Below are 27,401 nucleotides of genomic sequence, written 5' to 3'. Positions count from 1 at the left end.
GTGAGGGTGAATGAAGATGGAAATTTTCCCCAGTAAGTTCACAGCTGTCACTAAGTCTCTCCACAGACTCCATGTGAGGCAGTGGATCCCACGTTAAGACCTCCTGCTCAAGACCAACTGATTTTTGAAAGTTAAATTATCTTATGGCCACTTGTACCTTAGGCTTTGCAGTATTTTTTCAGCATGTCCATCACGCTAAACACAAAGGCATAAAGAATATATGAAATAAAAGTTCATTTTGCAACCTTTTGATGACTGTTCTTGGCTGTGGAGCAAGTTAAAAATAATGATTAGCATGAGGCTTAGTGTCTGGTGGTTTTGCCTTTCTAAACAGCCTTGGCTTCAATGGGATGGATTTGGGCTACACTGCTCTATCTTCTTGCATTTTAAGTTTTAGTGGTTTTGCCTTCCTTCCTCATTTTTGACCTAATTATTTTCTTACTGCTCCTTCTAAATACTGTTTTGGCTACAGAGCACCGGGGAATGGGTGGTTTTCTTTGCAATTGGTGTGAATTGGGGTATGAACTTTTCTATTCTTCTCATCCCTGTAGGACTGAATGTGGGGCTAGCTGGTGTCACTCTACTTTGACCTAATAACTCCCTTCTGTTTGGGAGGCAGAGATCATTCTTGGAAAGTTCTTCTGTGTCCCAATGTAGAAGAGAGAGCAGATTGGACATCCTGAAAGGTAAAAGAACCTGATGATGAGCATATGACTCCTGTGATTCAATCTGGAGTATGTTGGATGTTTGTTTCTGTTTCTGTAGGGTCTCTTGTAAGTTAAAATCATATTTGTTAATTGCTATAGCAGTTGCAAAGGCAAAAGTCATCAAATTAAATGCAAGTCAAAACCATAAACGTGGTTACCTTCTACTTCCTATAAGCAGGGACTTCTGTAGTAGCTCACCTCATGGGAAAGGCAGGTGGTGAGAAATTAAACAGGTACTTAGCATGTCTTCATTGGTTTGTGTAAATGTGAGGCAAGGGTAGCAAAAGTTATGCTCCAAGCTCATTATAAGCCCTGGGTCGCCCAGCATTTCTTGAGTTTCTCCCGGATGTTGGGTGCTGAGATGATGACTCTTTCCTCAAAGGGCTCTCTGTCTACACATAACAGGGATACAGTTTTTTAAGTGTCATAGTAGCATTGTGACTATAATGCTGTAGGGCTCCAGAGTACGTTCCTAGGGACAGTTGGGAATCAAGGAGAATTTCACAGAGAAGGAACATTTGTGCTGAAATCTTACTTTGGGGGATGCCTGGGTGGTTCAGCAGTTGAATATCTGCCTTGGGCTCAGGTCGTGATCCCAGGGTCCTGGGATCGAGTCCTACATTGGGCTCCCCTTAGGGAGCCTGCTTCTCCTTCTGCTTATGTCTCTACCCCACTCTCTGTGTCTCTCATGAATAAATAAACAAGATCTTAAATTTTTTTTTTTACTTTGGATAGCCATTATTTTAAATGATAGAAATTCATTTTTGAATGCTTTTGTCAAGACTCTTTAGTTTGATATAAGTTACTTGGTTGCCTAAAGACTTGTTAGACCCAAGAACAATAGAGGCATTTCGACCCTTGCGTGTAAAAACATCCTTTAGTATTTTGTAGAGACCTGGGCTTTCTGTGCATGCACATGCTCGTCGTACAGTTTTCTTTTCTCCACATGTTGGGGAAAGGTTGGTTCTTTCTCTTGTGTACTTTTGCTGAGAGGAAGCCTGTTAGGAGTTGGCGTGCCAGAAGTTAAGAATGAGCTCGGTTTGGAATCCTGTGGCCTTTTAGTTCTGCATTCTAAGTTTGATACTCTGCCTTTTATGGAGTAGTGGTCATAGCATAGAAATGAACTTTGTTAAACATGACATCGTTGCAATAAACTTCTTAGAGCAGGAAAGTGGGAAAGGATGATTGGAGCAATTGAAATTGGACTCATAGAAGTGATTCTGAGCCTGGTCAGATTAATTGTGAATTTATTTACAACTTTGTGACAACCATATAGAGTTTACTTTTAAAGATTCCAAAATAATTTGGCTTTAGGACAATCTGGAAATTGGGTCTTCCTTGCAATTTCAAAACTATAAAATCTGAGCAAAGGGGGTCAGTGATATAATTCTGTTCTATAAGGACCAGTGTTAGAATTTGTCCCGCTTGACCAGTAGCTTGTTTTATTGACTTATCCAGCCCCATTCAACATAGCGTTTTGCACACAGTAGGTACTGAATCACAGGAAATCATCTGGTCAGGTTGTTCGGCCCCAAGTTCTCCCCAAAGCATGTGAAAATACATTTCCTTGCTGAGTACTTGCTGTGTGGGGTTATGGTTGCGGGTAGGGAGGACTGCAACTGAGTTCACCCTGTGAATTCAACAGCACATCTGCACTTTTGTCTCTTTTTCCTTCCCAGTCAGCTCCAGTTCTCTGTACTAATGAGGAATGGGCAGAAGCAAATGTGTGAGGGGTTTTTTTTTCCTACTAAGTGCCCAGAAATTTAAAAAGTAGAAACATTGATTTTCTTTGCCCTTCGTATTTCCCAGTCTCTGAAAGTAAAACATTTTGTTGGGGAGGAGGGAAAGTCACAAGGGCCTCGAGATGTCTCCAGATTGGATGATATACTCATTAAAAATTGGAAGTTGATTCCCTTTACGTGGGAGATGACAACTGCTTCTTAATCTAGCATTCTAGAATACATAGGAAATCTGTTCTTAAACTATTCAGTAACAAGACATATAGTTGATTTTTTAAAAATCCATTTATAAGTTTTTTTTCCTTATCCTCATGCAGGTGAGGGCACCTTTGAGAAAGGGGTTCCTGGACTCCTCCCACTCCTCACCTCCAGGATGAGCACTGCAGTATCGTGACCCTTGGGGTTTTGGTGAGTAGCTTGACAGATAGTAGCATTAGGGAACCTGGCTGGTTTAGAAAGATGATCTTGGGGAAAAGCTTCAACTTTTATTCAAGAGAGATTTTTTGAGCAAATTCCCTGTGCCAGGTGCTACAGTAATACTGGGAAGACAGGGCTGACCAAACCACTCTTGGTCCCCGCCTCGCCTTTCTGAAGCAGAAGTTCTGAAGCCAAGATTCCATTCATTTGGCAAAAATATTCAAACTCAATACGGAGGGTTGAGGTGAAGGAGGGACTTGTCCAGAAAACTCCTGTGTTTGCTGCATGAGCACGTGGGTGGGTGGAGGTGCCATTTTCTACGGTGTGGAGGACCGAAGGACAAATACTTTGGGGAGTATTTGTCTGGAGATAAAGAACTCCCCTCCCATCTTGTTTAAGTTTGAGACTTCTAGGGAGATGTCAAGGCGGCATCTGCGTGTGCGGGTCTGCAGGGCAGAAGCTGAGCTGGGAATGAGAATTGGAAGTTGTTGGCTTGGAGAGAGCATATGGGATGAGAAGAGAAGAGGTCCACGAGTCGTGGAGCTTGAGTAGGCAAGGGGCTGGCACAGGAGGCAGACAGAGTGACTTGGCGACGTGGGAGGACATCTAGGAAAGTTCAGCACCATGGAAACAGAGAGAGGAGTGTTCAAGAAGGAAACCATTGGCCAGCAGACTAAGAGATGGAGTAAGGTGAGGTTAGAACAGTGGCCAGTGGTGACCTTAACCAATAGTGGTTTCTGTGATTTGGGTAGGGATCTGGGGGTGGAAGTTGGTTTAAAACGGTGAAAGGGTGAATGGCAAGGAAGGAAGTGAAGACCATGTGTCTTGTTAACCCTGTGGAGAAACCTGGCTCTGAAAGGGAAGAATAACATGCTAGGGCTGGACTTTGTTTTCCTGTAATTTTGGGTTTGTTTTTATTTTTTCAATGCTGGAAGAGACTACCACATGTCTGAGTGGTGATTGGAAATACGCAGGAGAGAGCAGGGAAAGCCAAAGGACAGAGTGAGAGCTCTCAGAAAGCTGGAAGGGATGGGACCTAGACCACACGTGGTAGGCTGACCTTTGAGGAAAACTGGGCTGTTTTTTCTAGTTCAGGAATAGAGAAGAAGGAGAGGATAGGTACTCTGAAAGTAGGTTGGCACATTTGGTGGTGAGCATGTCACATCCTGCCCGGTGACTTCTTGTTAAGTCCTGGGCAAGACCATGCATTGAGAAAGGGGAGGAAAGGCAGGAAGGGGACAGTTGGAGATGAATAAGATATGAAATAACATTCAGCAAGATGAGCCAGCGTGCTGGCTAGAGAGTAGTAGTCATCATAGTCATAGTTAACCCCGCATGTTCATGCTCTGCTGCCAAGCACTATATTTTGTGCACTGGCTCCCCTTGTCCACCAAGTCCCCATCCTGAAAGGTGCCAGAGTGATGACGAGCACAGCCAGGGTGCCTGGCCCAGTGCCAGCTCTCCCACTTACTGGTGTATGGCTAACTCAGGTGTGATCCACCTTGTGCTCCGGCAAACAGCTAAATAATTCTGAGGCCCAGTTTCCTCATCTCTCAAGTGGGGAGAGTGGCATTGTGGTCTGTGAGTTTAGTATGCACAGACAGTGCTTAAAAGAGTGCCTGACACCTACTTCGGAAGAATGTTAAATAAGATCTAAGAAGAAAAGGGAGAAACATTGAATAAGTAGATCTTAAAGTTAGGAGATTTCGTTATATGGGAGGAAAAAATCTTTCTGTGGCTATAATGAAGCATCTTCTGTGGAACAGCTTTTCCAACCTTTCAGGTAAACAGGTGAGTACCGCCCTGCAAATGGAGGAGCCAAAGAACCTAATTCTAATCTTTGGGAATATATGATAAGACACTCGGTGGATTTTTTTTTTTTTTCTCAGCCAAGGCTAAGGCAAGGGTGACTTAGTTCAGCAACTCCCCTGGATCTTGGGTTGAAAACCCTGCATCTTGTTCCCTGTCATCACTGAGTCCGCATGCTAGTTTCAGCCTTCTGTGCTCTCTCTCCACCCATAAAGTTATGATGAAGAGGTGGCTTTGAGGAAGAGCAGAGTCAGGGAGAGCCAATGGCAAAACCTCAGAGAAGCCACACACACCAGTCATATGCACTCTGTCCATTCATCTGTAAGATGCCTGTTGCTCCAGGTTGAGCAACTTTCGAGAATAAGAAACTGTCTGTAGGAGTACTTTGAAATACAAGTGTTACATGCTCACAGTATTATTAGAAATAATCATTGCTCCTGACTCTTCAGAAATGCCTGGCAGATTGAGGTGATTTGGTATTTGTAATAGGTTTTGAGTTCCTTTGGAAAAAGAGTGCAACACAAATGCCAGGTGTTTCCGTTCTGGGAGAAGCTTGAGTAAGTCACAGAGGGTCCAAACACATCTTAGTACATCATGCTGAGTATTAGAGACAAGCCAAAGAACTTTTTTTTTTTTTTTTTTTTTTTTTTGCCAAAGAACTTTAAAACAGGATTCTTGTCTTCAAAGAACATAGTCTTCATAGGGAGATGAAACATAACACATAGGACTATTCAGTATGCCATATGATCGAGTGCTCGAAATGTGTGATGCAGACAGAAAGTGCCTGAAGTTATAGAAGGGGACTATCTAGGTGGTAACTGCTTTTCTGTTCCTGATATAAATGTTTTCTGATGGCTTTGTCCGTGCAAGATTCATTTGCTACTTCTATTTTACCGGTGTTTGCTGATGTTGGTGAGAGGTCACAGAATTGTGTATGATCACGTCTGTCAAATTTGACAACTGCAATCAATTTTATGGTTTAAACTGGAGAGAAAAAAAAAGCTGAAGGTGGTGAGGGATGAAAATACAACCTTAAGTATAATCAAGACCAAAATGTTTTTTAGGATGTTTTCTCCTAAGGTCGGCATAGAAACATTCTGTAACATTTTATTCTAGTTCTTTTTCCTGACTTCTTCATTTAAAAAGAAAAAAATGCAATCGTTTGTACCAAGAACCTCCACCAATTCCTTTCAGCGGCTCAGGTTAAATAGCTGGGACTATTGCACTTTCCAAATGAAAAAATGGACATTTCACACTTGGCAGTGATCCTGCTCAATGCCAAAACCTGGACTAGAACTACTCTCCTTTGTCCAGTCCTGGAGCCTCTCAAAGTGCCTATATATAAGCTGGAACACCTGAGCTACTTCTAATTCCCTTTGGTTCTTCAGGCACTAACTAATCCTGCATCTGGCATCTTCTTCCTTCAGCCCCATACCCTAGCAGCAAGATCACAGGAGGAGAGGAGGGAGTTGAGGAGAAAACCCTATTGGGAACTTCCCTGGAAGGAGCAGTGACTGAAATTGTACCTTGGTTTTCCCTGAACTAGTTTAGGCTTCCTTAAGTAAAGGGCTTTCTCATTTGTTCTCTGGCTAGGTTTGGGAGTATTTTCTTGACCTTTATGCTTCGAATTAGCCTTGCAAATTGGCTCAAAAAATATCTTAGCTTTCAAAGCTGTTCTTTTACCTTCAGTATTATGGATCATTCCCATGCTTACCCATGCCTGTGGTCCCTGTCATTAAACAGAGCTCAAGACACATCCTTGGCATAATTTAATAGAAAGATCATGGAAGTCAGGGGGCAGAACTGATTGTATTTGGTATTGGCTCAATAGCTGGTTTCAGGAGTACCTCCTCCAATGTCTCTCCATCCTGAGGCCCTGAGAATGTAAACACAGATTAATTTGTTTCATGGTTGGGAATCGGGATGGGTTTGTTACATTTCAGTGCCATCGTTTCCCATCGGAGGTGAAACACCAGACAGTTGCTTTGGATTTGGAGTAGTACCCTCTGGTTGCAAAGCATCGTTTTGAAAAAAGAAAAACTCAAGCTTTTGACGGGTTTGTATTTGAAAGTAGAGAAATGTAAGGGAGAATATGTGCCTGAAGATAAAATGTTTTTCTTATGTGCTTACAAACGCCTGGTACATGATACTTGGTGGGAGGCTCAAGTGCTTGGCAGAAAATCTTGTCACTCTTCAGCTGCCTGAGCGCCAGAGCATGAACATCGCTGCTCCCTTAACCCTGTTGGAAGCTGAGGAGTGATCTATCTGCCACATCCTCGAGTTGGCTAGTGCTTTAACTTTGATCCTGTTGTAAGGGTGTTTTGTGTCTTTTGTGTTTTTGCTCCCAACCCTTTTTGGGTGGCCTTTTCCCATAGTGTGCCCTGGAGATGCGAGATTTTCCTTTGGCAGCAGGAGGCACACACCCAGAGAATGCTGGAGCTGCAAGGGGAAAGGACCCACTTCCACAGCAAAGAAAAACAAAGAGGAAAAAGGCATACAGGTGGCCAGCGCTAAGGGACGCACCCAACAAGCAGCGGGCCGCTGCCACTGCCCTGAGCAGCTGCTTCTGTTGCTGCCCGAGAGGAACTCGGTGAGCCCATCCCTGTTTGTGACTGCAAGCTCAGGATTTCAATCAATGCATTCCAGTAACCCTAAAGTGAGGAACTCCCCGTCAGGAAACACACAGAGGTAAGGGCTGGGGCCTACCCAGCTGCCCCTTGGGGATTGTCATAAGTGGACCTCGAACTCTCACTGAGGGAACAGTGTGTTCAAGCGGAAGCAAGTGGACCCAAGTGGGGAAAGGAAGAGAAAACAGAGAAGTAAATAGTGTTAGAATAGTAAACGGGCCACAGTGCAATCAGACTTTCTGTTAGAGTTTTCTATTGTTATTCTTTTGCCAGCTGTTCTTTGACTGTGCTTCTTTACCACCACCTCCCTCCCAAAGCACAGAGGAAAGGACCTTAGAGCCCACCCAATACAATGTACTAAACCAAGGCCTGGGATGGTGACAAGGCCTTGGGTCTTAGGACAAAAGGACCAGCCCCTAGTCCCCCGCTGTGAAGTATTTTCCTGTGTTCCACAGTACTTAAATTGATATGTGTTTTTAAAAGATTTTGTTTATTCATGAGAGACACAGAGAAAGAGAGGCAGAGACATAGGCAGAGGGAGAAGCAAGCTCCCTGCAGGGAGAGCCCAATGCGGGACTCAACTCAGAACTCCAGGATCATGCCCTGAACCAACGGCAGACGCTCAGCCACCCAGGTGCCCCTATTTTTAAAGAGAAACAGAGGGAGAGAAAGCATGAGCAGGGGGAGGGGCAGAGGGAGAAGCAGACTCTCTGCTGAGCAGGGAGCCCAACTTAGGGCCTGATCCCAGGATCCCAGGATCATGACCTGAGCTGAAGACAGACACTTAACTGACTGAGCCACCCAGGTGCCCCCAAATTGATATTTTTTAAAGAATTTTTTCCTCATCCTTTGGGGTTCCAGTTAGTGTATGTGCTCTGGTACACAGTACTGCTTGTTGGAGGGATTCACATCCGGCAGGGTTTCCCTAACCCTCCACTCACCAGCGGGTTTCCTCTCATGCTCTCTGGGTCCTGCCCGTATTTTCCAGCAGGGAAGCTAGATTCCCGTTACAGTTGTTCCCTGTCATCAGCTGGGGTGGGTAGTGTTTTGATCTTAACGATGCCTGTTTGTTTACTCTGAGCTAGTCTTAGTGTGAGAGTGAGTTCTCTATGTACATAGAGACCATTGTCCTTTACTGACAGAAGCCCTAGAGATGGGTCCCCACGTGACTGTAGGATTCCCCAGCCCAGGCAGGCCTGATCCTCCTCTCTGTCAGCTCCAAGATGAGAGTGGGGCTGGAGGGATCAAGGAAGTGACTGAGGTGAAAGGTGGGGTGGTCCCTCAGTCCTTTGCATCTCCTTAACCTACTCTAGAAACTGCTTCTCCCTGATTTGGACAGACCAGCTGGATCCGGCATCTGATCTCCCTTTGTTATTTGTCTCTTTTAGTAGCCCTAAGTCAAAGCAGGAGGTGATGGTCCGTCCTCCTACAGTGATGTCCCCATCTGGAAACCCCCAGCTGGATTCCAAATTCTCCAATCAGGGTAAACAGGGGGGCTCAGCCAGCCAATCCCAGCCATCCCCCTGTGACTCCAGGAGTGGGGGCCATACCCCTAAAGCACTCCCCGGCCCAGGTGGGAGCATGGGGCTGAAGAATGGGGCTGGAAATGGTGCCAAGGGCAAGGGGAAAAGGGAGCGAAGTATTTCCGCCGACTCCTTTGATCAGAGAGATCCTGGGACTCCAAACGATGACTCTGACATTAAAGGTATGTCTATAAGATCTTTGAGACTCAGAGGGAAGTAGCTATTCCCGAGGGAAGGCCTCTGACATTGGTGGATGCTGGAGAGCCTCAGAGCAGCCGAGTGGGGAGAGTAGGTACCAGGTTCAGGAGTTGTCGCAGCTTGTTAGGGTGGAACTGCTTCCCCTTGTTTTCCCACTCCCTGAAGAATGGTCTGGGACTGCCTCATGGAAGAGTTCTTGCCCTTCAGGATGCACATGTTACGGGGGTGATGGCAGGATTCTCTCAGTCCTCACCACGTTCTTGGGGATGTTTCTGGCTTCTGTGCTGTTTCTCCTTCAGTCTCGAGCTCCCGTTTGTCTATGCCAGGGGCCTACACTGGAGCAGTTTTCCCGGCATCTCTTATTCTCCTCTGTCAGTTGAACTCTGTGAGACTGGGGTTCTCTCTGGTTACCACTTTGCCACTAGGCATGAGAGGAAGCCCTGGCAGTTGTGTGGGTCTGTCACAGCTGATTCCCGTGTGGCAGAAACAAGGGGTGACATGTGGTAGAAACGGGGGAGGCACCAAAATAGAGCTAGCCAGGAGGAATATGGGGCCAATGGCTGTGGCTTCAGTTGTTTTCCCTCCTAGTAGAAAACCAGAAACCTTAACTATGGCCAGAGTGTGAAGTCGCATTCCAGGGGTGGAAGTTTGACGCCCCCCCCCACTCCTTCCTGCCAGCCCACATTAGAAGTAAGAACGTGGGTGATTGCTCCCCCATCTTTCCTTCCATCCTCAGGTATTTGTGGGAGGCCTGCCATGAGCGCCAGCACTATGCTGCGCAGTAGGGGACCATGGTCACAAGATGCAGCTGCCATCCCCAAGAATTTGAGTGAACCTGGACTGCAGATCATTAAACAATTATGATAAAATGTGATAAATGCTGAAATAAGAGGATTTGGGGCTGTGGTTCAACTCACTGGGGCATCTAGTCCAAGAGGTTCCAAAAAGGTTTCCAGGAAGGAGGGACACTTGTGCTAATGTCTGAAGGGTGCATAATAGACAAGTAAGGAGGTAGAGGGAAAGAGTGCTTAGTGCTTAGTAATTTTGTCATTTGGGGAGAAGCGTTTTGGAATTTTTATGAGTTGAAGAGGTTTTCTCTTAGCAAGGTGCTTCCTCCTTAAAATTCTCAAGGTGGGTTTGTGTTGTGGTGCTGTAAATGCTGGCAGAAGCAGATTTTTCCTTTCTCTGACACCACTCTTCTCATTCTTTTAGAATGTAATTCTGCTGACCACATAAAGTCCCAGGATTCCCAGCACACACCACACTCGATGACCCCATCCAATGCTCCAGCCCCCAGGTCTTCCACCCCCTCCCATGGCCAGACTACTGCCCCAGAGCCCACACCTGCTCAGAAGACTCCCGCCAAAGTGGTGTATGTGTTTTCTACTGAGATGGCCAATAAGTAAGTTCACAGCTGGGTCTTGCTGTTGGCAGGGCTTGTGTGTTTGGACGCCTGAGTTCTTATTCCCACTGAAGGCTAATCCTTTTTTCCCCCACATGTGTTATATCACTTGAAGTTAACAGTACAGAAATGGGTAAAATAAAATAAAATACAAAACCTCCTGACCCTCTCTCTCCAGAGGCAACCACTGATGATACTTCTTTGGCTTTCCTTCCAGAAGGTTTTTGTGCTTGTAAGATACAGATCTTTTTTAAACATAAAAGAGATTGATTACACAGTAGACACTTTTCTCTAATTTAGCATTCTGTTTTAAATAACACAAGTAATACTTGTGTCTGTCTTAGAATGATTAGAAAATATAAATAGCTAAAAAGAGAAATGTGTCTGGAATAGAGGTAACTACTGTGAATGTTTTGGTACCTATGTTTCTGATGGATGGGTCAGCAGATTTTTTTTGCTTATTTAATTTATACAAAATGTGAATGTACCCTACATACAGACAGAGTGAATTTCCACAGCCTTAGTTTATTATTATGTGTTGAGAGAGTTCACGTTTGCTTTTCATGTTGGGGTTTTGAACTAGGATTCTATAAAACACCTACCACAGTGTATTGGTTGGAAGGAGAAAATCTTGGGGTTTTTTAATGCCTCTTTTGAGATTTTGCTAATAGTTATCATTAGATTCCAGGAGTCTGATGGTAAATGATAGACACAAATAATGAAAATTTGTGTTTCTTGATTCTTACTCAACATTTCTGATGGCTCTCTGCACAGAACCACCTTCCTTTCCGCACTTACAAGTTCACTCTGGGGTTAAAGTGTTTTGCAGTTACAGGTAGTGGAGTAGAAGCAAATCCTAGTGTGTGCATCTCTCTTGTCTCTGCAGAGCCGCAGAAGCTGTGTTGAAAGGCCAGGTTGAAACTATCGTCTCTTTCCACATCCAGAACATCTCTAACAGCAAGACAGAACGAAGCACAGCCCCTCTGGTAGGCCATTTTGGAAGTAGAGTGTGGTTTAAAGGCTCTCTAGTGCCCATAAAGGTGGGAGATAGTCTCGATGGTGTAAGTTGCATCGCGGGCATTTGACCTACTTGTGGTATTATGTGGTTTCAGGCAGATCATGCTGTACTGGCCTTTCCTTTAGCAAGCAGGTAAACTGAGGGATTACTAGGAGAGAAGGACACAGGATAAAACAGGAGGTATATGAGGAGATGTCCGATTTCTTTCATGTAGCCATCCCTGGGAAAATCTGAATTCAAACCGTGTGTACAGGGCAGGTTTTTAACAGCTAACAAATGCTCTTGAGTTAGTTGCAGAGCAGAAGAGGAACGACTCAAGCCTTCGTACTGGAGTACATGCTGCTAATCTGCTAATTAGAGTCTCAGTGACTTTCAAAATGATTCTTCCTTACTTCAAAGTGAGAGGACCATTAAATACTTTTAATTGCTTGATATTTCCAAAATTCCAATAAATGTTATTGTGTCTCCTGTCTGGAACTTAAGTACCTACCATAAGCCACGTTAGAAAAAACGTGCAGTGGTTGCTTGAATCCATGTAGCGTTCCACATGGAACCAAAAGTTGTTTCTGTGACTGGCATTGTCAGGGCATCCTGCCAAATGCTGCTGGGACACTAAGAGGTTCAAGACACAGACCTTGCTTTCAGGAAGCATAAAATCTAGTACTAGTACTGGGTGTAGTCTTCGATGTGGGAAAAGTTAAGTAACAATAAATGAGTTAAATGACAAGTCAAGATAAAACAGTGACATTTTTGTCTTTGTCATGGATCAACAAAGTCCCTCTCCATTGACATAGCAGAGCTTGGGTTTTCCTAGACTTAAAAAGGCATTTCACATTCTTCGTATACCTCTGCTATTCAAGAAGAGAGGAGGATGGACGTACATGATATTTAAAATGTATACATATCTTAGTTTATGCTTAAATATTTTATACACATGTATACATAGTATTTAAAACTTTTATCATCCCAGGATGCATGCACAGGGTACATTGTAATGCCAGCCAGTATTTCATTGACTTGGCAGCAGATCTTATTAGGGTTTGCATCTCTACCTTCTCTGGTGCTGAAATGAGTCAGAAATGGTGTTAAGGATGGAATTGGGAATAATCCAATGACCATTGCTCCAAATCTCAAATCAAAAGGGTGGCACTAAACTACTACTTCTATCCTGGTCACATGACACGAAGTCGGTGCCCATCCCAAACTAACCGACCAACCGAACCTGGCCAACAAAACCAAACCTAAAATGGCACCAGGAGGAAAATGAAAGTGACCTCCACACTGCAATACAGGAGTCAGGGACATGGGAGACATGTTGAGCATGTGGAGTCATGCAGGTTCAGCCAGCCTTCCCACCCCAGTCTCTGTGTGCAGACATATGTGCACGGGTACCTGTGAATGAAACATTTATATACATATTCACAGAACAGAACACGTGAAGATAGTCTTTGTGTTTATGCAACACAGACTGTTCGATGCAGAGATACACATGATTCATGATTCGTGTACAAATTTGCACACAGGAAAGCCTTCCAGAGAGCAAGTGGGGAGGTAAGGAAGAGCCTCAGGGGTTTGGAAATACAGACAGGATTAAGTGAGCAAGTAGGAACAAAGGAACACCCAAAGGAGGGTACATGCGGCTAGCTGGAGGCTGGCGAAAGATCCCTGAGATGGGGTTTGTAGGCTGGGCCCCTCTGTGCTTCTGCAGTACCCCCGACTTGGGCACCGCCAGCAGTGCCAGAGTTTAGACCCAGGGTACACGTCCTTCTTCCGCACGCAGACAGCATCCGTGTCACCGCAGGTGCATGTGCTTTCACCCAGGACTTAGTGTAGCGTCGGTACCTAATAAATAATAATGAGGCTGTCATCTGACCTATAAAAAGGGCAGTCTGCTGTCTATTGGAAAGAACAGATCAAGAGACACCGTGGGCTAGATAGCCTCAGATTTCCCCACAGACGCTTCCTGCTTACGGATTATCTTACTACAGTTAATGTACAAGTTCTTATCGAATATGGAATCAGTGATCACAAACTGAAAACAGAAACCAGAGCTATCAGGCTCCCTGGAAACTCAAGGAGAGGAGTACTGTGCTAGTCACCATGTCAGAAGAGACTCTCACTGAAACGGCGTAGCCTTCCCTGCTTCCTCTGGCTGCTAGAGTACAGAGCTGTAAGTGACAAGTATATTCCCTTGCAGCTGAAAACATCAGACCTCTTGACTGACAATGAGGAGCCTATATACCTAGTTGTACTTTCGGGGAAAAGAAGGGTGTTAGGTACAGCCTCCCACATACCAAGAAACTAATCTCTCTTTGAATCAGAAATACACAGTAGACATGTGATATCAAACCTGTTCCTCGAAATAGATACTCAAATATATTCACTTTGGCAGAGTGGCTCTCCCCTGGCATGCTTATAAAGTTATTGAAACATAATCTTCAGCAAGGGAAAGATGATGCCATTTGACAGGAAAGTGGAAGAAAAAAATCAGAACGTCTCCATGTCCAGACTGGGGTTGTACATGGGCAGTTTCTGCAGCAAATGTCAGAGTAGATTTATGTGAACTGGGACAAATCCTTTTTAACATGTCTTGCTTTTTAAATTGCCTTTCCATACCATTTACCAATGATTTTTAAAATCTTGTTTATCTTCAGAACACACAGATATCTGCCCTTCGGAATGATCCGAAAACCCTCCCACAACAGCCCCCAGCTCCAGCCAGCCAGGACCAGAATTCTTCCCAGAATACCAGACTGCAGCCGACTCCACCCATTCCGGCACCAGCACCCAAGCCTGCTGCACCCCCACGTCCCCTGGACCGGGATAGTCCTGGTGTAGAAAACAAACTGATCCCTTCTGTAGGCAGTCCTGCCAGCTCTACTCCACTGCCCCCAGACGGTACCGGGCCAAACTCGACACCCAATAACCGAGCAGTGACCCCTGTGTCCCAAGGGAGCAATAGCTCTTCAGCAGATCCCAAAGCCCCTCCGCCTCCTCCAGTGTCCAGTGGAGAGCCCCCCACGCTGGGAGAGAACCCCGACGGGCTGTCTCAGGAGCAGCTGGAGCACCGGGAGCGCTCCTTACAAACGCTCCGAGACATCCAACGGATGCTTTTCCCCGATGAGAAAGAATTCACAGGAGGACAAAGTGGGGGACCCCAGCAGAACACTGGGGTATTAGATGGACCTCAGAAAAAACCAGAAGGGCCAATACAGGCCATGATGGCTCAATCCCAAAGCCTAGGGAAGGGACCTGGGCCCCGGACAGATGTGGGAGCTCCATTTGGCCCTCAAGGACATAGAGATGTGCCCTTTTCTCCAGATGAAATGGTTCCACCTTCCATGAACTCCCAGTCTGGGCCCATGGGACCTGACCACTTGGACCATATGACCCCCGAGCAGATAGCTTGGCTGAAACTGCAGCAGGAGTTCTACGAGGAAAAGAGGAGGAAGCAGGAGCAAGTGGTCGTGCAGCAGTGCTCCCTCCAGGACATGATGGTCCATCAGCATGGGCCTCGGGGCGTGGTCCGAGGGCCTCCTCCTCCATACCAGATGGCCCCAAGCGAAGGCTGGGGGCCAGGGGGCGCGGAGCCCTTTGCCGATGGGATCAACATACCCCACTCTCTGCCCCCAAGGGGCATGGCTCCCCATCCCAACATGCCAGGGAGCCAGATGCGCCTCCCTGGATTTGCAGGAATGATAAACTCGGAAATGGAGGGGCCGAATGTCCCCAACCCAGCATCTAGACCAGGTCTTTCTGGAGTCAGTTGGCCAGACGATGTGCCAAAAATCACAGATGGTCGAAACTTCCCACCTGGCCAGGGTGTCTTCAGTGGTCCAGGCCGAGGGGAACGCTTCCCAAACCCCCAAGGATTGTCCGAAGAGATGTTTCAACAGCAGCTGGCAGAGAAGCAGCTGGGTCTCCCCCCGGGGATGAGCATGGAAAGCAGCAGGCCCAGCATGGAGATGAATAGAATGATCCCAGGCTCCCAGCGACACATGGAGCCTGGGAGTAATCCCATTTTCCCTCGAATACCCGTTGAGGGCCCTCTGAGTCCCTCCAGGGGTGACTTTCCGAAAGGAATGCCCCCACAGATGGGCCCTGGTCGGGAACTTGAGTTTGGGATGGTTCCTAGTGGGATGAAGGGAGATGTCAGTCTAAACGTCAGCATGGGATCCAACCCTCAGATGATACCTCAGAAGATGAGAGAGGCTGGGGCAGGCCCTGAGGAGATGATGAAATTACGCCCAGGTGGCACAGACCTGCTGCCCACTCAGCAGAAGATGGTGCCCCTGCCATTTGGTGAGCACCCCCAGCAAGAGTACGGCATGGGCCCTAGACCATTCCTTCCCATGTCTCAGGGTCCAGGCAGCAACAGTGGCTTGCGGAATCTCAGAGAACCACTTGGGCCCGACCAAAGGACTAACAGCCGGCTCAGTCATATGCCACCACTACCTCTCAACCCTTCCAGTAACCCCACTAGCCTCAACACAGCTCCTCCAGTTCAGCGTGGCCTGGGGCGGAAGCCCTTGGATATATCTGTGGCAGGCAGCCAGGTACATTCCCCAGGCATTAACCCTCTGAAATCTCCCACGATGCGCCAAGTCCAGTCACCAATGCTGGGCTCACCCTCGGGGAACCTCAAGTCCCCCCAGACTCCATCGCAGCTGGCAGGCATGCTGGCGGGCCCAGCTGCTGCTGCTTCCATTAAGTCCCCCCCTGTCTTGGGGTCTGCTGCTGCTTCGCCTGTTCACCTCAAGTCTCCATCACTTCCTGCCCCGTCACCTGGATGGACCTCCTCTCCAAAACCTCCCCTTCAGAGTCCCGGGATCCCTCCAAACCATAAAGCACCCCTCACCATGGCCTCCCCAGCCATGCTGGGCAGTGTAGAGTCAGGTCAGTATGCTTGCGTCCTCACAGCAGTTGCACCTTGTAGCCGGAGATTGCAAAAGCCTCATTTATGTACTTTAAGAAAACTGGTGTCCTAATTTGATTATGCAACCGGAGGAGGTGGCCTTTGCCGAGACGGACGTATCCGTGGCCAGGTGCGTGATTGGTGCTTCCGCGGGGTTACGCACTAAGTATCCAATCCTGGCAGAGACACACAGCTCTTAGTGCAGAATGTGTTTGTCAGGTAGGACTGTTCAGAGGAAGAGGGAGAATGGGACACATGTGTCACTCCACAGAATAATTTACATTTGCACAATGCACGTGGGTTGGTGAAGTAAAATGCCTCGGACAGTGGGTAAATATGACTTCTTTCAATACTAGACCTGCCCACTTGAAGGGGGCTGCCCTCGTGTCCACAGGCCCTGAGTATAATCCTAAGCAGAAGGGAGGCTGTTGAAAGACTTTAGTGGTTCTCATAAATACATGCTGACCACAGAGACAGTTACCAAAAACCTTCTCCTTGGTAGACTGCTGTTTTCACAGATCAGCTGCAATTTCTCAGCATTTTCTTCCTGGGGGAAGCTCTGGCTAATGATGGTAGTTTTGTGAATGGGGCCGGAGGTGGTCAGTGGAAGATGAGCGTCAGGGTATAAATACTAGGTCCATGTGGTCTCTGCTTGAGAAAAAGTAGACTCAGAATAAGATAGAAGATGTATCCCAGCCAGCTGAAGCGTCTCTCTCCCATTTGGGTAGCGGATCACAAGAGCAGTACAGTAGAACCAGCCTCCTCAGAACTTCTCAGTGCAGACGTTGTGGTTGTGGAAATTAATCAAGAGCATGTGTAGGGTGACGCAATTAGCACCTGGGGTTGAGTCGCTGGGCCGGCTCCACGGCGTCCTAAATACCTGAGTGGAATTCTGAATCATGATCGGCAAGGGAGAGATCTGCTTATTTTGCATTCTTTTCAGTGAAATAGTTGTCCCTACACCATGCACTTCCCAAGCTTGAGGTTCCGTCTCTACTGCATTCTTGGTGTGTGTGTCTTCACGTCTTCTGGTGCATTGCATCCCTATCACACTGTGGTCACCCCTCTGCACACACACACAGCTTGACCAGAAGACTGATGATTTGTGCTCTGGGTCTAATAACACTGTCCTGTTCATCCATCTCATTCTTGGCCTTGCTAGTTCATAATCATAAGCCTGATAGCCTTTAAGAGGAATCTAATTTCCTGCCCATTCTTGTTTTATTTTGCTTTCTTGTAGGCGGCCCCCCACCCCCCACAGCCAGCCAGTCTGCCTCCGTGAACATCCCTGGAAGTCTTCCCTCTAGTACACCTTACACCATGCCTCCAGAGCCAACCCTTTCCCAGAACCCGCTGTCTATTATGATGTCTCGAATGTCCAAGTTCGCAATGCCCAGTTCTACCCCTTTATACCACGACGCCATCAAGACTGTGGCCAGCTCCGATGACGACTCCCCTCCAGCACGTTCTCCCAACTTGCCATCAATGAATAATATGCCAGGTAAGAAATCAGGAAGCTAGGATACTGAGCGAGTGTTAGACAAAAGAGAGAATTCTTGCATGCTTTTCAGCCGGCTGCAGACCCCCAATGGATGGAAGCGGCACACGCTGGGAAGTACCGTCAGTAGAATCAAGTGTCTTAACTAGAGGAAGAGAACGTGAACAATTTTGTATTCATTTGATTCAGTGTGTTTGTTAGAAAGCAGGTTTCCTTAGGATTCTTACAGTTTCCTCAAAGAAGTTCTGATGCTTCTGTTTACCTGGATGGGTACTTTTTTCCCTTTTGAGGGGGTGGGAGGGCAGTGGGGGTCCTCCTGGAAAAATACTGAGAGGTGTTTCTTTTTAACATGCAGATAGGAGTGTCTTTAATTCTCAAGTGTTTTTCTGGAAGGGCTGCCTCCAACCACTGAGCAGCCACAGGATTTCAGACAGGGCACAGCCTGTTTCCTAGCACCATCCTCACCATACCTGGTGGTTATTCTGTAGAGACAGCAACTCCTTAAATGGCTTAGGGACTATAGTAGAACCAGCATGTTGCCTTATTTCTGATTCCTGGATTTGTAGGGCTAATCCTCTCTGTCCAAAGAGGACCCTTCCTAAGTGATTCAGACAAATTCGTTTCATCTATGTTCCATGCCTCCCATGAAGAAGGCTGAATTAATTTGCCTATATTAATTTGTGACTTTTCACACAGACTTTCTTCCTGGCTATTTTCTACATACCCTTACGTTGTAAGGTTTACAACATATGTAGTCTGAGTTTAAGACTCAGAATATATCCTTTTGTAGGGCTGTAGGCCTGTATGCTCCAAAATGTATTTTGATCTCCCTGAGGGCAGGGATTTCGTGTTGTATGTTTTCCTAGCAGAGCCCCTTGCACATTTGATACACAATGATCTTGTTGTTGTTAATTGGGTTTATGATAGTTTTTCTAAAGCTGCTCTTGGTTAAGGTGATTCCTTTGATATCTTTATTTTTCTAGGAATGGGCATTAATACACAGAATCCTCGAATTTCAGGTCCAAACCCTGTGGTTCCGATGCCAACCCTCAGCCCAATGGGAATGACCCAGCCACTTTCTCACTCCAATCAGATGCCCTCTCCGAATGCCATGGGACCCAACATACCTCCTCACGGGGTCCCGATGGGGCCCGGCTTGATGTCACACAATCCTATCATGGGCCACGGGTCCCAGGAGCCTCCAATGGTACCTCAAGGACGGATGGGTTTCCCCCAGGGCTTCCCTCCAGTACAGTCTCCTCCACAGCAGGTTCCGTTCCCTCACAATGGCCCCAGCGGGGGGCAGGGCAACTTCCCAGGAGGCATGGGTTTCCCAGGGGAAGGTCCCCTCGGCCGCCCCAGCACCCTGCCCCAGAGTTCAGCAGACGCAGCACTTTGCAAGCCTGGAGGCCCCGGGGGTCCCGACTCCTTCGCTGTCCTGGGGAACAGCATGCCTTCGGTGTTTACAGACCCAGATCTGCAGGAGGTCATCCGACCCGGAGCCACTGGAATACCGGAGTTTGATCTGTCTCGCATTATTCCATCTGAGAAGCCCAGCCAGACACTGCAGTATTTCCCTCGAGGGGAAGTCCCAGGCCGTAAACAGCCCCAGGGCCCTGGACCTGGGTTTTCGCACATGCAGGGGATGATGGGTGAACAAGCGCCCAGAATGGGACTGGCATTACCTGGCATGGGAGGTCCAGGGCCAGTGGGAACTCCGGATATCCCTCTCGGGACAGCCCCATCCATGCCAGGCCACAACCCAATGAGACCACCAGCCTTTCTCCAGCAAGGCATGATGGGACCGCACCATCGGATGATGTCACCAGCACAATCTACAATGCCTGGCCAGCCCACCCTGATGAGCAACCCAGCTGCTGCCGTGGGCATGATTCCTGGCAAGGATCGGGGGCCTGCTGGGCTCTACACCCACCCTGGGCCCGTGGGCTCTCCAGGCATGATGATGTCCATGCAGGGCATGATGGGACCCCAACAGAACATCATGATCCCCCCACAGATGAGGCCCCGGGGCATGGCCGCTGACGTGGGCATGGGTGGATTTAGCCAAGGACCTGGCAACCCAGGAAACATGATGTTTTAAGCTGCTAAGATTGGATGTGCCGATCCTTGTCAAGATGAGATTCCAGGTCCTGCGAGCTGCTTTGAGGGAGTTCCAGGAACACCGTTGGTCATGCAATAGGAGAACAGAGACCCGAGGGCTGCTTTGGGGGAGGGGGGAACTTGAGAATGTATGGATTTACCTGAAAACAAATGATTCATTTAATCAACAGGTGTGTTTTTTTTAAGATTTATTTTTTAAAAATTATTTTTGTGGACTTGGGTATCCTGTGATGGCACCTACTTTTGGGAATCTGTAGCTGTGCTTTGAGAATTGCCATCGGTCATGTGTTGCACCGTTCTCTGTATGTTTACGTCCTTTGGACTGGCTTCTCCCAGGATTCTTTTCTGGTTTTGTTTTTTGCTTTGGGCTTTATTTTTTTGTGTACTGTACTATATTGTAAAAGGGATTTTAGCAGAGACTTTAGTCTTTGGGACAAGAGGAGAACAGGAATGCTGGGCTGTTTACTTTAGGTGGAGAATCCATCTTCTGACCTTTGGACTATTTTCTTTCAACTCCAGTGTATAGAAAAAAAAAAAACCAAACTACGACCTCAGAGCAGAGTATTAATGAAAAGCACAAAAAAAGGAACTAAGTTCAGCGAGGGGTGGGGGGAGGGGGGAGATTTTTCTTTTTAAAAATAATGAAACTTAGGACGTTTGTTTTTCAGTTCGAGTGCTCTCCGCACTTGTCTGTCTCCCAGTCTGCAAACCCACCTTCACATTTTTCTCTCTTCCCTCTCTCTCCCTCTCCCCTTGGTTGAGTGTGTTTCCTTCCCCCCACAGCCTGCCCGCCACCGAGGACGACCTCTGCTTTCCTCTTCTTTCCCTTTGGCAGCTGCAATACCCGGTGTTACTTGGGGGAAGTAAATCTAAGGAAGCCTCGCCTTCCAGGCCAGGTGTCGCCTTCCAGGCCAGGTGTCGCCTTCCAGGCCAGGTGTCGTCCAGGCCCGGCTCCGGCTCCGGCTCCCGGAGGGAAAGGCCTGTGTTTGGGATGCTCGGTGGGCTGCTTTTCCCTTTCTCTTCCCCAACACGCCCTCCCCTCCCCACCTGTTTTCTGTTCTCCTTTTATTAGGAATTCCCAAGTGAATTTTATCAATGTGGGAGTGGAACAGATGCTAAAAGCTATCCAGGATTTTGTTTTTGTTTTTAATTTTGTGGTTCCTCCCTTCCCTCCCCTCCCATGCGTAAAACGTTCTGTGTAACCTCCATTAAATTTGGTACAAAACCACTCACCAGAGCTGTGGTGTCAGAAAAATAAAATATATTGTTTCTTACAAAATTGAATAGCCTTTTGTGTTCATTTCAGTTCCGGTCTGCTTAGTACTGGGCGTGGTAGCTGCCACACGACCCAAGGAACACAGTGGCTTTGTGTCCCAGCGGGTAGATGAAGGTGAGGGGAAGCCTGCAGAAGTGCCTGCCCAGGTGGAGCATCTTCTCTGGGTGGTTGAGGAAGAACCACTAGAAGATTTGTCCCGGGACCAGTCCTGTCTCTGTTGTGAAGCCTAGTGGTGGGCAGAAGAGCAACCCTGGCCCCCGGTGCTGAAATTTACCTCTCGGGGTAATGAATGGTCTCTACCAGGAATTTTTGGGAGAGCCAGTTAAATGGTGTGAAGCAATTCAGGCCAAGGGTATATTTTCACTCTTTTGCAGAAGCTCTGAAGTGTCCCTGAATCTTGCTAAGGTAAAACATGACCACTGTGCCTGTGAGCCGGGGTTTTCCCCAGCCTGTGGGGGTGTCCCCTGCCTCGCTGCCTGCCGGCGTCCCCACTGTGGCCCCATTCAGTCTGGGCACGGCTCATCGCCCACCACTCGTGCCCTCGGCACGGCAGTGTGCATCCTGCAAGCCATGTGTGTCTCTCTGCACTTGAATTTGCCCTGGTGTATTTCTTCATGTTCTAGGTGGTTTTAGCTGAGTGACTGGGCGTCTGGGTGTGAGTTTGTTCACAAGTGAGAGAAGAAGGGAGGAGCAGCAGGTGCAGAGTCATCTGCAGACAAACTGGTACAAATTGGGCTCTGCTGGCGCTCTACAGTCGGAGTCCTTCCTGTGACTGTGACGGTTTCTGCGATAGGTGTGTTTGAGAGCCAATTTCTCTTCCACTGTTGGCTGCCCTGTCATCTCAGAAACACAAGAGCCCCAGGCAACAAAAGTGAGATGACTGCTGCGGCACCTCCCCCACCAGTCACCTCCACGTGTGTGCTCCTGCTAATCTTTGGAGGGCCTAAACGGTATGTGGTGTAATCATCTCCTTTGCAGATGAGAAAGCTGAGCTCAAGTTTAAGAATTCAGGCACAATCGGATCTATTCAAATGGCCCTGTGTGGTGAACATTTTATGTTAGGAGAGTAAAATGAGTGTTTTGTTCCATAAATTTAGCCGTATTCCTCGGTTCTCATTCCTCAGTTCTCTGGCTTCGAAGTTTATGGAAGTGAGCAGGGAAACATCTAAGCACGGGGAACGTGAGATGCGAGCCCCAACCAAGGAAGGTTGGGCCCTGGCATCTGTCCACTGGACTGGCTTCTGGGTGGCCCTGCTCCCGGCTGCACCTGACAGTGCTGTGGTCCCTGTCCTACTGGCCCTCGGAGGGAGCCCAGAGCCAGCTCTAGCGGCACGGTGGCCCCTGCTGGGAAAAGCTGGGGATGTGGCGCTGCTCGCTCGGCCCCCTGCTGGGCAGCATGCAGCAGTGCGAATGAGCTGTCCACTGCCCCGAAGTTGAGTTTTGAAAAGACCCCTTCATAAATCATTCATTTACATTGTCAGCAGATACCACCATTTCATCATGATGATATCTGATAAACTGAGTTCATTTGGGGTTTAAACAGAACAGTATCTAATTTATTAAGAATGCTGTGAAATAAAATCACATTTGAGAGACTTGATACTCCTATGTCGAGAACTAATTTTTTAAAATTAGCAAAAGGTTGATAAAGATATTTCTTGTTAACATAACCCTGTGAAAGCCCAGCCAGTCTCCCCCAAATTGGGGGACTGAGTGAAGGAAATGCAATAATGATGTGTTTACTTCATTTCAGGGGTTAAGTGGTGGGGTGTGGGTGATATAGCATTTCTTAAGGACTAAAAGAGTTTGTGTTGTTTTTCCTAAAGCAAAGTGAAATAAAATAAATTTTGAGAAAATCTGTACTTCTAAATGAAAATAAATTACTGTAGGGGTCTTACGAGGCGTGAGGCGTGAGAAAATAGAAATTCTAAAACAAATTTTACAGATTTTAAAGCTACTTTTAGAAAAAAAAATTGATCCAAAATTTTTCCCAGCCTCCCTACTCTCCTGCTGTCACCAGGGCCAGCTTCCATGGCTACATGTGACCTGTGTAGCTGCCCTGGGCTGAGGCTTGGGCTGCTGAAGTTCTCAATAATCTGGACAGGGGACCCCACATTTCCATTTTTCACACACCCCCCTCCACTGTTGGCTGCACAGGGGTGTGAAAAAGCCAGCCCTGGCTATTGTAAACTAGAGAAATCACAGCACCTCCACAGCCGTGCTGGGCTCTTGGCCTCACTCTTCTTCTTCCTTTTCCCCACTGGCAGGGGGGTACCCCAGGTAGGGGGGTGGTTGTGTTTCCTTTAAATGGTCTCTAGTCATTTCCTTTTCCTTTTCTGAGAACTTTCAAAGTGCTGAAAGGACAGGGAAGCTGTATTCAACACAAGGACTCATTTCCTCAGCAACTACCACCTAGGGAGCACCTACTGTGTGTCTGGAACTGTGCTGAGGCTGGGATGAGGAAACAGGTGCATGAATTGATCATGACAGTGCAGTCCGGTCGTTGCTGTGGTGATGGCTCAAAGGGCCGAAGGCCAGAAAGGAAGGTGCCACGAAGCCTCAACGGGAAGATGATTTTTCCTGGGTGGAAGGCAGGTGGCAGGCATTTAAACAGAGGAAGTGGGGCGGTAAAGGCACAGTAAAGGCCAGGAAACTGGAAGGGTACTATAAAGGAGGTGGGGTAATAAATGAGCAGAGGGAGAGAGGTCACAGGGAGCTGGGTGTGGCCCCCCTAGGAGCCTGAAATTCAACAACATTTTAAGGGAGGGATTTGAGTGATCATCTTGGCAGTTCAGCAGGAGGAGTGTACTGTGGTGTAGGAGACAGGCTGGGGGTGGGAGGGAGAATGCAGGAAAGTCACTGACAAAATCCTTCAGCTCACGAACTCATCTCTTTTGGTTTAAAAAACATTAAATTGAGTTGTACTTTCTGTGCTGTTTAAAGAACTTGAGCCTTACCGCCACATTCTTTTCTCCAACCCAGACCAGTAATTGTTCAAAGTCACCAAGTCACAGCATCTTAATTTGGTGGTAAAATTCTCACAACACCTCTATAGCAAACAGTTTGTAAAGCACAGAAAACAGTCTGTGGCCAAACATTTTATGTTGGAGGGAGTTAAATAATAAACTAAGTTAAAAAGAAAGTATGCTATGAGGACCAGAGGAATAAAAATGATCTCTCTCTTTAACATGGCTCTTTATCTGGTTTACTGTAATAGGCGTGATCTGTTTTCTGCTTACAGGTGTCCACACTCTTAACTTTCTGGCTCAGTGCTCAGTTGTGCTTGGCAACCGGTGCTGCTAGAGGAAGAAGGTGAGTATATGATCACAGAGAAGATAAAGAGAAGGTTCAGAAATTATTTCCTTACACATATTTAAAGCATGGAAAAATGCAGCTATTTCACCAAACACACAAGAACTCAATTTCTCCTTGCAAAATACTCCCTCAGAGCCCAAAGCAATTATGAACGACCCCGAGATTCCAAAGAACAGCTTGAAAAAATCCAGCCCCAGCAAAGTGCAGGTCTTCGCTGTGGTGGGGAGACAGGGACAGGACAGGACTGGGATGGTGCTTGGCTCTGGGAAGTCTGGTTCTTCCTACCGTACAGCACAGCGTGCTCACAGCTCTAGGCTGGCCACCCACTTCCTTTCCCCAGTGTCTGGAGCTAGAGTTGAGGACAGAAGGAAGTTACAAATCTCAATGTTATTCAATGTCTACTTAGTTAATGGTCAGGATGGATTGATGTTTTTAAGAATCTTTTTTTTTTTTTCTGCAGCCCAAGTTCTTTCTGTTAAAGACCCCTGGGAACTTGTGTTTATTTCTCATCTTTTCCAAGCTTCACGAAGCTTTCTTTCCCCACTTCTCATACAGAAACCCTCTGTGAGCTTCTTTCCCTGGAGACTCCTGCCCATCCTCACACATCGATCTGATCCAAGCATGAGTGTTCTGCTCTCAGTGGTGCTGTAAGAGCTCTGGAGCACATGCTTCTGGCTTCTTGGTTCTTAGTGTCAAATGCAGCCGAGCAGAGCCTAGCACCTTGCTAGAGACTGAGACATCACCACTGCCTTCAATCCAAATGTATTTGGTTACAGGGAATCATGGATTACTGTGATTTATTTTGTCTCCAACTGCAAAAGTTCTCCCAGGCTCTGGTGAAGTTCTTTATTCTAGCTGTTAGTACTTGTGCTATTAAGAATTTTTACACATACACACAGATTTATTTATACAAGTGTATATGCACCTTTGATTATACTAAGGTATGTAAATAATTAAATGCCAGTTTTGAAATGTCAACATGCTGCCGTGCAGATTAGTTTGTTTTTTCCTTGTTGATGAAGCTGAAGAATCCCTAGAATTCTCTTCATCCTTGTTCTTAGTGCCTGCAAGAAAGGCATTTAAAACATAATCATTGCTACCTAAAAGTGTAATAATACCAGTAAGGAAATACAGGGATCATATCCATAGAAAGAACCAGGCATCACTTGGCCCAGGAAAGAAAGGATCTATAGCATTGTGTAATGGAGTTCATGGTCTCAGCAAGGACCTTTATAAAAAGTCTTACTACCACTTAATCAAGAAGCGCTGAGCATCTACTTCATATCCTGCACTGTGCTGGGCTTAGGGGAATCTAAGGAAGGTATGGTAGTTGCCTGCAAGGAATGCACATAGGTTTTAGTGAGAAGATACATGGTAGCAATGAGTATGGAGTGTGACCATTCTCTGCATCACCATATTCCATGTTCACATTACACGCTGACTTAATTACTGAATTTGCCAATAAAGACAGACTAGGGCCACATAGAATGAAGTTACTGGTTTTGTGATTATACCTCTGATCCCCTTCCTACATTACTAATCTCTCCCCTTGCTTTCAGTCATTCCCATCATGCAAACAGGCCCTTGACTTGGTCCCAGGCCTTTTGCCTATTCTTCTAAGTCATCCGGTCATCATCTGGCTGCTAATAGCTCTAGGATTTCTATCTCACTCTCTGCCTTTTTGTAGGACATCTAGATTTTCAGTCAACTGGCACCATAACACTGCTTTGTGAGATTCTTGCAGGCACTTCGAACTTACCTTCTGAATTTCCCCCACATCAAATCTCCATAAATGATATAGGTCCAACCACCTGCTTCTCAGAACAGACACAAGCAGTCAGTCATTCATAATTCTTTACTCCTCACGTAAAATCATCAGCAAACCCTTTTATGTCTATTTCCAAATATATCTTAAATCCATCTACTTCTCTCCATTCCAGTTCAAGTTACCATCTTTCACCTGATCTATTACATTCATTTCTTTTTTTCTTAACTTTTTATTTATTTATTCATCTAAGCAATCTCTACACCCAACATGGGGCTCAAACTTACCACCCTGAGATCAAGAGTTGCATGCTCTTCCAACTGAGCCAGCCAGGCGCCTCTACCCCCACATTCGTTTTTTTCCCCACATTCATTTCTTAACTTCTACTTCCACTCTTGCTGTTCTTCAGTCTACTCTCCACATAGTAGCCAGAGTGATCTTAAAAAGTTGAGTTCATATACATCAGTACCTTCCTTAAAGATCTTTAATGGCTTCCCAATACAATTCTAAGATCCTTCACATGGCTTACCAAGCACCCTGGCACCTCTCCAGTTTCACTTCATGCCCTTTCTATCCTTATTCACTATGCTCCAAACAAACCATTCTAAGTCCAGTATCTCCAGTGTGCCAAGTTCTTCCTCTTGCTTCTGTAATCACATACTGGTTCCTTGGGCTAGCATGCTCTTGACTCTAGCTCTTCCTAGTGGCTGACACCTTCACCTCCTTAGGTCCCAGCTTGTTACCTCCTCAGAAAGGTCTTTTCTGATTATCCATCAAAACACCCACCCATCCCCAACACACACACACACACACACACATCATTTTGTATCACAACATCCCATTTTTGTTCTTAACAGCATTGTTTATTCTATCTCACCCACTCCATGATGTCAAGAAATGGATTTTTCTTATCACATATTCACTAGCATCTAGCACAGTGCTTACATTCTAAGAGGAATCCGTAAATATTTCTTAAATGAATGAGAGAAATGAAGGACCCATGTGAATTTGGGTGGCCAGGAAAGATTTCATGGTGGTTGTGATACATGAGGTGGTCCCTATAATAAAGCT

At 46.6% G+C, this 27,401-nt stretch overlaps 2 protein-coding genes and 1 long non-coding RNA gene across 8 annotated transcripts; 2 read left to right on the top strand and 1 right to left on the bottom strand.

The window, feature by feature from the left end:
• The first annotated feature begins 7,059 nt into the window (after positions 1–7,059).
• LOC112907777 (BCL9 transcription coactivator) lies at positions 7,060–9,004 on the top strand. Its single transcript, XM_072766718.1, has 2 exons — positions 7,060–7,360; positions 8,688–9,004. The coding sequence occupies exon 1, from the start codon at positions 7,060–7,062 to the stop codon at positions 7,264–7,266; it is 207 nt and encodes a 68-aa protein (XP_072622819.1). The 3' UTR covers positions 7,267–7,360; positions 8,688–9,004.
• BCL9 (BCL9 transcription coactivator) lies at positions 7,229–21,253 on the top strand. 6 transcript variants are annotated; one of them, XM_072766715.1, is made up of 7 exons: positions 7,229–7,360; positions 8,688–8,782; positions 10,233–10,422; positions 11,309–11,408; positions 14,095–16,336; positions 17,596–17,856; positions 18,873–21,253. In XM_072766715.1, exons 1-7 carry the CDS (start codon positions 7,308–7,310, stop codon positions 19,952–19,954), a joined length of 4,023 nt encoding a protein of 1,340 aa, XP_072622816.1. In that variant the 5' UTR covers positions 7,229–7,307; the 3' UTR covers positions 19,955–21,253. The 6 variants fall into 6 exon arrangements, with proteins under 6 accessions (XP_072622816.1, XP_025838916.1, XP_025838915.1 ...); XM_025983131.2 differs by having other exon boundaries at positions 18,837–21,253; XM_025983130.2 differs by having other exon boundaries at positions 8,688–9,004.
• LOC140599965 (uncharacterized) lies at positions 21,219–26,409 on the bottom strand. The gene is made up of 2 exons (XR_012003051.1): positions 26,325–26,409; positions 21,219–25,629 (listed from the first exon to the last, which is right to left on the bottom strand). It is a non-coding gene; the product is annotated as an uncharacterized lncRNA (long non-coding RNA).
• Between the last annotated feature and the right edge of the window lie 992 nt (positions 26,410–27,401).

This window comes from Vulpes vulpes, chromosome 8, assembly GCF_048418805.1.
Source record: "Vulpes vulpes isolate BD-2025 chromosome 8, VulVul3, whole genome shotgun sequence".
Taxonomy (NCBI): Eukaryota; Metazoa; Chordata; class Mammalia; order Carnivora; family Canidae; genus Vulpes; species Vulpes vulpes.
The sequence above is the reverse complement of the archived record's forward strand: the minus strand, read 5'-3'. Positions and strand labels throughout refer to the sequence as shown.

Excerpts from the sequence above, each read along its gene's own strand:
- BCL9 (XM_025983129.2), top strand. The coding sequence starts at position 7,308 with ATGCATTCCAGTAACCCTAAAGTGAGGAACTCCCCGTCAGGAAACACA. Across the intron at positions 9,005-10,232 it reads CGATGACTCTGACATTAAAG|AATGTAATTCTGCTGACCAC; the intron begins GTATGTCTATAA and ends TCATTCTTTTAG. Across the intron at positions 11,409-14,094 it reads AACGAAGCACAGCCCCTCTG|AACACACAGATATCTGCCCT; the intron begins GTAGGCCATTTT and ends GTTTATCTTCAG.
- LOC112907777 (XM_072766718.1), top strand. The coding sequence starts at position 7,060 with ATGCGAGATTTTCCTTTGGCAGCAGGAGGCACACACCCAGAGAATGCT.